Raw genomic sequence first — 11,068 nt, forward strand, 5'->3', positions numbered from 1 at the left:
ATGGAAGTGGAATGCCCATTAAGCCTCGATGAATCTTGTAGAACATGGTTAATCTGGACAATAATCTACGTTGTTTGAGGGTGTGCCATCCGAGTTGTTTAATCATAGGAGTAACATGGCTTAATCTGGAATAGCCGTGCAAGACAAATCTAGCTGCGCTATGTAAGACCATTTCAGTCTGGTTAATATTACGATTAGTGCATGGGTTCCATACAAATCTAGCGTCTTAATCAAGACTGCCATCGTTCGTGCCAACCAAAAAAGTTTTCAAATTACTGAAAGTTCACCCTCGCTCTCCCCTTCCCGTTGCTGAAAATGGTATCCGGCACTGCTATGAACTAACACAAACAATACTTTTGTTACCTTTTGGTGATTTGCTTGTTGATGCACAAGGTACAATCTTGCCAAGACATCGAGAATATGACTCCAAAAATAAAGGAGATAAATGGATGATTCGTGAAATTCCTGAAAATGTACATCCTCACGCCTTCCACCCCCCTTCCTCGGAAAATTTTTGAGTCCTAAAAAAAATTAAACGTAGGAAGCACGTCAATAGCTAATTATTAAGAACTTTCGGGAACAGACACACTTGCCACTGGGAAAAATCAAGTCACTGTCGGGATATAACATATTTTACTTGTTAGAAACACTGAATGACTTTCAAGTATAGGAATATATCTTGCATCAGATACAGCGAGGAATGAGCAATTTGTTTTGCATAACAGTCCAAGCGCCATCTTTGAAACGGAACCTTCTTGAGGAAAATAATCACTATTACGGACATTCATTGAATGGAAAAAAATCGCGTATATGACAGATTTTCATTTTTGCTTCGGGCACAAAAAAGATTCACCCGAAAAAAACAATTAGATTTCATTAAATCAGGGTTGTCAAAAAGGACGGAATTATGTACAACTCGCTCAATTTCAACCATGTTATTCCAGGTAAACAACGTACGTTAAGGCATGCACATACAAACTTCGGTTTCGACGTAGTGGAGCAAACCCTTTTGAATTCGCACACGGTGCGAATATTACAAGTAAAGAAATAATCTTCTTTAAACAACATGCACAGAGAAGACTAAATGTAAGGAAACTATAATGAGTTACCTCGACACTACGGACGGTGTGCTTGAAGCGTTCACCTCCTCTGCAAATAGGTACATTCACTTGTTCACTGCCCTTTCAGTGCACGGTAAGACAAAAGCCTCTTTGTCGTCGTTCAATACGTACATTTTCAACGCGCGAACTAGTTTCTTGAAGATTATTAAACTGAGAATCAATGCAACTTTACTTTCCCTTCACTTGGTAGTTACCGCGTGCGAAGGTGAAGTTGAAATATGAATAGTAATGAGTGAACGTGATTTGAATTTCAAAAACCTTCACTAAGAAGTAAAAGACTAGTAAATTTGCGGGAAGACTGGGGCGGGTTTTTTTTTTTATGTTTATAATTTCTAAGTTTTTTTGCGTGCGTTTTATATTGAGGACCTGCGTTTATGAGCTCTGCATGATTCAGAAGAATGCGATTGGATAACTGCTAGGATTAGGGGATAGGGAGGGAGAGTTGGTTGTCACGCCCATTGACTGAACGTGTCTGTAACCCTGTTTGAAAAAGAGTCAACAAAATTGGCGACTTAATGATCAGAGACAAAAAAGATCATACATGGCCGCATTTGTCTTTATTAAAAGTGATGACGGACCAGTTCTGGTCAATAATTACCAATGATATTAAAAAGATAAGTGTTGACACCACAAGATCAAGAGTAATGCGGTGCTTATCCTGTCAGGAAACAAGAAACTTGTGGAAATCGTGGGTGTTTATTTAACTTTTGTCCTTTACTTGTCACCAAGTGAACTGAATAAAATTGCTTCTCAAACTTAGAGGACCTACAAGGTTGTTTAATTATATACTTCAGTAAAGTTTTTAAATCGTGTTTGTATGCCTGAAGATAATCTGCTAGGATTAACATTTACAAAATCTGCGTTAGGGTTTGAATAAGATTTCGTCTGACTTCCTTCATGATCAATGCTTACCTCACAAAGAATTAGTTTAAGAATGCGACAATAGACCTTTCCCGCATTCCAGCAAACAATGACGCCAAGTCGAGGTCACGGTGGACAAAAATACAATACTCCAACCTCGCTCTGGTGCCATTGTTCGAACGCACTGAAGTGGAATGCGGGAAAAGTCTATTAAGTTTTTTCCTCTTCAGATCGAGAATTCTTTCTAAGATTTAAGCTAGGATAGCTCCTTTTTTCAGGAAATAGGAATGACATTTGTGACACTACAAACAGTAGAGTGGCTCTGTCCGTGCGCTATTACAGACCTTAGCTCACAGGTTTCTGAGGGAGGCAGCACTGATATCCTCTTTAAAACGTCTTAATAGTATTTACGTTACAATTAGTTACAGTCACGGAATGGATCCATGCATTGGATTGCGCTCGGTCAGTTTCCTAAATACAAATTAACAGCATTTTCCCCACGAAAATTATCCACCATGTTACTTTACTTTCCCCTCCATGGCAATCAGTTTAACAATATATTTGAAAACTACTTCAAATTTCTCTTGAAATTTTCATAAAATATTTAAGATTGCAGACTTCGAAACCACCTTGTCAATAAAGCCCAACCAAAAGCCACTATTGTAGAAAATATGTTTGTCATCTATGAAAAAATAATGAGCATTGTTCTTACGTTCCGTTTCAAATGTTGAGTATGGAGTACAAAAAAGATGAAAAAGAAAAAAAAAAGCATAATTAAGATTATTTTAGACAAGAAATATAAGTGATAGAAACCGACGTTTCGGTGCATCTTGCGCCATTATCAAGGTTACATAATTAAAGATAAAAAGCGGTTTGTGAAGAGGCTATGCATTAAGCATTAATGAAATGCTTTGTATTCAAGATCTTAAACCAGCACTGAATGTACAGTCTGATTCTCTTCGTGCTAAAGTATTCATGTAATTAGTTTGGCACTCTCTTATGCAAATCCTCTTCACGAACCGCTTTTTAATTAATTATGCAACCTTGATAATGGCGCAAGATGCACCGAAACGTCGGTTTCTATCACTTATATTTCCTGTTCCATGTATTTCCAAATCGTTTCTTATAAGATTATTTTACATTAGGAAATGAAATAGTGACTATATAATATTATGAGTAATCTCTTTCCTTTAGGTAGTACTTGCGCAGAATATTAATTTTAAACTTCGTTAATAATTTAACTATAAAAATGTAAAATGATCCTTTTCACTTTCAGTGGGCAGATATCAGGATGATAAAATTTTAATATCACTTCTATAAACAAATACGAGTGCCTTTTCATTCGTCACATTTCAGTTAGATCGTTCGCGGAAAGGCGGATGTTCGGAGCTATGTTGCGAACGGAGCTTTTCCTATATTCTGCAGGCTTTCTGGCTTTGACGATATCATTTTGTTCCTTGAAATATTCAACAGGTATCGTTGTATAATTCTTTCTCTAAATTTTTAAATAAATACTTATTCTTGAATCTAATTTAAACCTTTCTTAGAATGTTTCAGAAACTTCGTACCGATTCTTTCAATGAATTGAATTATGCGATTGAAATCAACACAGGTAAAACCAATTCTATAGATGCATTTGGTAAAAGTGTCAGCCGAGGAGTTCACAACGACATCACCTTTGTCAACTTTAAGGCCGACAGGTTCTCTTACTTAAACATCACAAGTCTTGGTACTGATTACGTCCTCAATGGAACAGAATGCGGTTTTGCCTGTTTTAACATGCCGTCATGTTTCTCCTATAACCTGGCTGCATTTTTGGACATCAACAGAAGAATGTTATGTGAACTTCTCCCATCTGACAAGTACAACAACTCGGACAAGTTCGTCAGCAGCCAATTTTTCCATCACCTCAGTGTTGCGGTAAGTAAAGTTCACTAACAGCCTCTTTGAAATGCATTCTGGTAAGAATTTTTTCTGAGTTAGCTACAACCTTCAAGGTCCAGGGAGACATCGGATCAAACTTTTTCTGAAGCAATGTATGTTGTCAATGTTAATATATGTCAAAAAGAGTAAAAAAAAAAAAACTCGCACTGCATTCAAAGCTCCTACTTTTCTCATTTTGTTTTAATTTTTTTTTTGTTTTTTTTCGTGACGCAAAACAAATCCACACAGGAAGATCTCGTCACTAAATATTCTCCTGAAAGAGTGCGCTCGCTTTTAATTTTGCAAAATATGGCCCGTTTAACGGGGAAACGAAAATTGAGATAGAGGACTTAATTGATATTGCGGGGGAAAGATATCAAATTTTAATTTGGAGTGGCAAGAGCAATATTTTACGAAAGAACGGAGCTTGTTAACAAGCAGGTCAGCTCCCTGTCTTATTCATTTTTCATGAAGCAATTAAGTTCGGCACAGGAATATCTTCTCACTATAATTTTCTGGCAGAGACTGCCACCCATTTATTTTAAAACAAAACTTGCCTTTTATAAATACAGTGGGACATTGAACTTGAAAGGGCTAATTTGGTTCAACCGACAATATTACGAGTGAACATAAGCACCAACTAAAGATTCGAACTGAGAAAGTTAGACTTTGAAGCACACAGACAAAAAGCTAACAAGCCTGAGGTTAACTACGCAGCTCATTTATTTTTCGTGAAGCGTAAACATCCCTGAAATGTTCACAGGAAGATATCGCCACTTTAAGATCATGGTCAGAATTAGAGGAATTAGTGAATACTTTCACTTTTCTTACTCGGTACCGGTAAAAAAAGCGCAACGTCCATGCACTTGTGCTGGGCCACAAGTAACTGTCGATATCCTCGTAATTTATCACACTCTTATTTTTGAAGAAGGCAGAATCATCGCACATCCAGACAATTCCTGCTTGTCCTCTGGATCAGGATAAAACGGCCGACATGTGTTGTTAATTGTCAGTTTTCTCGGAAATAACCGAAGAGTTATCCAGCGAATCTATATTTTCGTGTCCGGTTATTAGCAAACTTTCATTAGGTGGAATATTATTTTGTGTGCGACGGATTACTAATTTCCTGTCAAAATGAAGTTGACAGACCGCTGTCACATTCTTTTTTAGTGTATACCACACAAGTGAGTAATGCTTTCCGCGCGCTCTGATTGGTTAACTCGGAGGTGATTAGCAAGTACTATTTACCTCCGAGCACCCGGCGCGAGAGATTTTAAAATTTCCGACCGCTTGTCACACATAAAATAACGTTTTGGTCCGCTAATTATTTACTTTGTGTGGTATATACTGAAACAATTATTCACCTCAGTGTCGGTGAAAGTGATGGATATTTACACCACTATCCACCACTATTCACCTCCACTTTGGTGAATAATTGTTAATTAATATCGATCTAAGTGCATTCACTCCCAGCAGGAAAACTTTAAACCTTTTTGTTTCCTGCCTTTGGAACTTCTACGTTGATAGAGAGAGTCGTAGACTCGTTATTCATCATTGGGCTTGACTTAGCTTTGCCGAGCTTAGCTTAGCTTAGCTTACCTTCAATTTGCTAAAAGTCAGTTTATCTCTTAGTCTCCATGTATGAGTGGACCTTGCCAGAACGGTGGGACTTGCGTATCATTTTACGAGAAGAACAGCTATGTGTGCCTTTGCGCGAAAGGATACAAAGGAAGTATTTGCCAAAAAGGTAAGGCGACGCTAACACTCGCACGATCGATGATCTCGTCAATTAAAATAAACGGGGAAAATCTTGTCAGTTATTTGACTACACCAGAGTTCAGCTTTCTTTTCGTTTTAAACCTTTTGAATCTTTCATGCTATGTGGCAGTTTCATAGAATAACATTATTTTAGGCTTATAAACATCTCAAGGGGAAAAATCTCTTCATAAAAAACAAAATCCACAACACTAGCACAAACATAGGCCTTGAGGCAAAAAGATTGCACTGTCAGATAGATGCAAAAATTGGTTTCTGGTCTGCTATCATCTCTCGACCAATAATTGACAGAAAATCCGGCTCATTCTTTCGGTGCAACTGATGGCCAGTGGCCATAAGTTTCCCAGCCAGTAAGAAATCACCCGTGTGTAACAGATATTTTAAAGTGGAGACCCGTCGCGTGCCCCTGAGTGAATTCATGATAATGATGGACAACTTATGAAGATATTTCCTATTTCTGTCAGTATATTAAAACAGACATAACATTCTGAAAGTTTTCAAGTAGTAACTTTCTGGCGCCAATGGTGGTAATCTCTTTTGGTTATAATATTGTTTTCTATAAGAATGGCTGTCCTGTCTCTTAGTTATTGTGGTCATTTCAGGCGGACAGTATAGCGGACGACCTAAAATTATTATAACTGTTAATTGAAAATGTTTTCGCCGAGTAAATATAGAGCCTGCTGGTGTTATTTTTGCCCCTGGCTCCGTCAAGTATAACATCAGCTATTGCATTTTTTGTTTCTTTTAATCTTATCCTCTAAAACAGATATCGATGAATGCGCAAGCCATCCATGCAAGAACAAAGGCATCTGCACAGACCGAGTAAACGGATTCAACTGCAGCTGCGCACCAGGATTTACTGGAACACAATGTGAAACTGGTAACTGTCAGTGGCGTATTACATGTACACGATCGAACAAATCCAATTCATTTTTCTTCAGATTTTGTGATCATAAAAGAGCTCGATACAAACAGGAGATTAACAAATTACATGGATATCAGCTTGACTTTGGGAATTCTGTGGTATCCACCCAAACTATTATGCTAATAAAAAACAGGGAAAATAATTAATATAACAATTTGATCTACTTCTCGTATTTCAAATTCTTTTCACAACTGGATAGCGTTCCTGTCTCAAGTTTGTTATGGCTGTTTCGGGCAATTAGTAACATAGTAAATTGTTTATCGTTACTGTAAATTGCGAATGCGTTCATCGGGTACAAATCGAGCCTGCTAATGTTATTTTTGCTCTTGGCTCCGCAAAATGTAACAACAGCTATCATGTTTTTTTTTTTTTTTCCCAACCTTATCTTCTGAAACAGATATCGATGACTGCGCAAGTCGTCCCTGTAAGAACAACGGAATCTGTACAGACCGAGTGAACGGATTCAACTGCAGCTGTGCACCAGGCTTTAATGGAACACGATGCGAAACCGGTAACCAGAGCCAAAATCAATTCTTTTTACTTCATATTGGAGGCTTTATAATCTCTTGTGAATTGTTCTCAAATAAGGCCTTTCAATTTCAACAGATATCTGCGAAAATTGTCCCTGTATGAACAATGGGACCTGCAACTTCAGCGATGCACCAGGCTTCAATGGAACACAAAACGAAACAGGTAAGAGCTGAAGATGGCATTACAAACCTTAACATCTCGGAAAAAAGGGAAGGCTGAGAAGGTGTTGTAAAATATGGACTGAAGCCCGTGGAGACCCCAACAGGTAGCACCAGGAACCTAAATAACTGGTTCTATAAATGTTAAAGGAGCTCAGTCACGATGTTTTTTCTTTTTCTGTTTTTCTGGCCACGTACAAAATCTCCTTTAAATGGAAGGAAAACTGAAAATAATAGTTTGCTAAGACAGAAAAACATCAAAGAGATAATAATAAACCATAAGGGAACAAGGATGGTCAAGGATGGCGAAGATTGACATGGATTGCAAACGATGAATTTGAAAAATTTAGGCTAAACTTTTCAAAACGTGCAAACCGTGACTGAACTCCTTTAATACGGAATTCCGCTGGGATTATTCAGTCCCAGGGGTTAAAAAGGATAAGATTTGCTTTCCACCCTCAAATCATTTATTTTAAAACAGCTCGGCTGTTTTCCTTTGTAGTTCATATTACATTTACAACACGTGGACGTAGTGGACGGTTTGGAACTATTCAGAAATTTACGGTTCCAAGAACCGCTATCTACCTTATCAGGGCTTGGGGAGCCCTGGGAGGAACACACATATACAACTATGGATACAAGCCTGGGAATTACTGTGGCGGCAGGGGTGCGTACATTGAGGGCAAGTTCAATCTGACTAAAGGAACAGTGCTGAATATTGTGGTCGGACAGAGAGGAGGAAACTCAGTGGAGGTCAAAGGAGGGCAAACCAGCAACAAGACAGCAGCTCAGTTAGGACTGTCCGTAGAGGACAATGCTGGCACGGGAGGAGGGGGAGGGAGTTTTGTTTATACTACAAGTAATGTGCTTTTATTAGCCGCCGGAGGGGGAGGGGGAGCTTCAAGTGGATATAACGGTGTAGATGGTGAAAAGGGAACAAATGGCACCAGTAGTGTGGGGAAAGTTTCATCCCAAGTTCGGAATGGAGGTACTGGGGGGCAGCCAGGTGAATGCAACAATGCAAGCGCTAGTTACCATGGGGGAGTAGGAGCGGGTTGGTATGCTCAGGGGTGTGCCAGGGCAGGGAAAGAACATGGAGAGAGAGGCGGGTCACGTGGTCAAGGCTGGACTGGAGGTCGAGCCGGCAGCATGAACAGCGGGTACAACGGGGGACCAGTCCCAGGAGCAGTGGGAGGGTTTGGTGGTGGGGGAGGGGGGTCAGAGGATAATGGAGCATCAGGTGGCGGTGGAGGGTACTCTGGTGGAGGCAGTGGTACCCATGAGAGCCAAGCCGGAGGGGGAGGGGGCTCGTATTGTGGTGGTCAGGGTTGTTCTGGTGTAACTGGAGGGAACTGCAATAACGTTGGACTTGTGAAAATTGTTGAGTTGGCTGCTTAGTAAAAAAACTTGTCGTTGTCCTCGTCGCAATCCAGATTGGAAAAAAACAGCTCTCTTGATTCCAAATTTTTAACTTTGAAGTGATTTGTGTTAAGTGGCAAGTATACTAATAATTTTCCTTGGCCATTCAATAACTCTCCTCTCGATAGCCAAACACATCAGCGAGACTATTCCTTTTGACTTTTTGTCTTTGTCAGGCTTTTGGTTTTTAAAACTAGACTGCTTGCTTTAGTTATATTTGCCCAAGCTTAGGGTCAATTCATTTCAACAGTGGAGGCGTTCTTAAGAAAAGCTGGTTGATATTACAATACGGGTGAGAAACCAGAGTATACTTTCTAGCATTTTCGGCTCCGGTGTAGAAGACGCAGCATCCTTGGAGACCCAGGGGCTATTAGCCGGGACGAAGCGTTATTGTTGGGCCTAAGTTTACTTCAAGAGCTGAAGAGCACCCTGGGAACTTATTCTTACCGAACCAGTTCCAGCAGTGGTCGAATTCCATCCCGCTGATTGGCCAATAAAATATTTTTCCGGCCAATCAGCGAGGAGGTCCAGCCGGGTAATTCTGTCGCCTTCTTACAAAAAGTGGTTTTCTTCATCGATGGATCTGCTTGGCCCGTACAGCGGGAAGATTCTCGTGGAGAGTTCAGAAAAAAAAAGATTCAACGAAGCCGAGGAAGTCGCAAGCCGTAACATGGGGGCTGGTTCGGTAAGAATAAGTTCCCGGGGATTTTTCAGCTCTTGAGGTAAACTTTCGCCCTAAAATATCGTTTCGTCCCGGCTAGTAGCCCCTGGGTATCCGAGGATGAAGACGCAGTTAATGTAGAACCAAAGAGAACAAAAAGTCAAAAGAACAAGGAAAGCAACGAAGACAATAGATTTGTGGGCCGGGGGATGTTCTTTTGAGACGTGCACTATATCATCTGCACCATGAAGGAGCCACATTTTTGGACCAACTAAAAAAGCTGCTGATAATTTTGTGTTTCTTTTTTTTGTTAAATACAGTAAAGCGGGATGTAATTCTAGCCCATTATTTTCTTTTTATGCAGTAATTCTAATTTGATATTGCTTAGATAAACCGCTAGATTTCATCAGTGCTAAGAGGTAGCGTTTAGTTAACAAAGATAAGAAGTATCTAGTGCCTATATAAAATGTATCATACTTTCATGAGGAGAATTGTTAGTCTCTTGTTGATTGTGCTATACTGCTTTGAAAATTTGATCTAGCTTCCGAGGCCCTTGATAAATTTTTGCAAGCCAGCCCAGGGAGGGTGATATCGGAGTAAATTTGGAAAAAATTCCTTGGTACCTCACGTATGAATATTGGAAGATGTACACAGGAAGATGTATTATAAGGGGAGTTTATTGAAAAAGGGGAAGCTTTCTGGAAAGGGAGCTCTTATTTGAGGAAAGGTGCTAAATCGAATCATTATGGTATACAGTAATTACTTAAATCTTTACAGTTAAGGCATTACTGTATTTTGTAATGGTAAAGTAATAAAGTTAACTTAGTGCGCAATCGTTGTCCTTATACTTTGTTCTTGTATTTTTTTCTGGATATACCATTATACCATTTTCCGGATACACCATTATTGTAAGTAATGTATGCACTGCATTCTAACTAATATAAGTAGTTTAAGCCTTTGTATTGTAAGTGACGGAATTAATCACATTGAATACGAAGTATTATAAATATTGTAAGTATATCTATTAGTCTTGTGAGTAGCGTAGCTGTGTAAGTATGGCAACTAGTGTGTGCAATAATGCATAATAATTAAAAACAAAATACCATTTGCAAGCGCTATTCTCGATCAATCTTTTTTTATCATGAAAATAGGGCTTTAAAACTGACTGAAAGCACAATTAATACAAGGAGAAAATAACTGATTTTTTCTTTTTCTATCCAAAAACATGCGACCTTTCGGATCAATATTCAAACGTCACCTGATCAAGACTGGTGGTAAAAGATAATCCGTCTCAGTATTCCTGTTGTGAAGTGCCTGTTCCCAGCCGCCTTAATTAAATCCTATACTAAATAAGGAAATGAGAAGATTTGCGTTAACTACGGTTGAACTCTCATCCTCTACTGCGTGAGCGCAGGAACACGACGACTAAAAAGTAAAGCGAGTAAGAACATGCACAATGAACGAACATTTACGATTTCGGGTTATACTAGGGATAATAACAGATTCGCGCGAAAGTTTCCTCACAAAAAAGATCATCGACATGGATCTAATCGCAGTGAAATGTTGTAACCTACTTGACGTCACGTGGAGACCAATGACTAAAAGTTCTTCATTTTCACGGGATCCCAGGACTGTTTTGTGGTTGCTATATAGACCGTCTGGCTCGTTATGAAGGCTAGAGCTGATACGATGA

General features: G+C 39.2%; 1 protein-coding gene across 1 annotated transcript; it reads left to right on the plus strand.

Annotated features, from left to right (window-relative positions):
* The first annotated feature begins 3,530 nt into the window (after window positions 1-3,530).
* LOC145497204 (uncharacterized) lies at window positions 3,531-10,367 on the plus strand. The gene is made up of 6 exons (XM_081477014.1): window positions 3,531-3,902; window positions 5,538-5,652; window positions 6,448-6,561; window positions 7,004-7,117; window positions 7,213-7,299; window positions 7,798-10,367. The coding sequence occupies exons 1-6, from the start codon at window positions 3,531-3,533 to the stop codon at window positions 8,691-8,693; spliced, it is 1,698 nt and encodes a 565-aa protein (XP_081333140.1). The 3' UTR covers window positions 8,694-10,367.
* Window positions 10,368-11,068: the final 701 nt, after the last annotated feature.

The sequence above is a fragment of the Orbicella franksi genome, chromosome 9 (genome assembly GCF_964199315.1).
Source record: "Orbicella franksi chromosome 9, jaOrbFran1.1, whole genome shotgun sequence".
In the NCBI taxonomy this organism is placed as follows: Eukaryota; Metazoa; Cnidaria; class Anthozoa; order Scleractinia; family Merulinidae; genus Orbicella; species Orbicella franksi.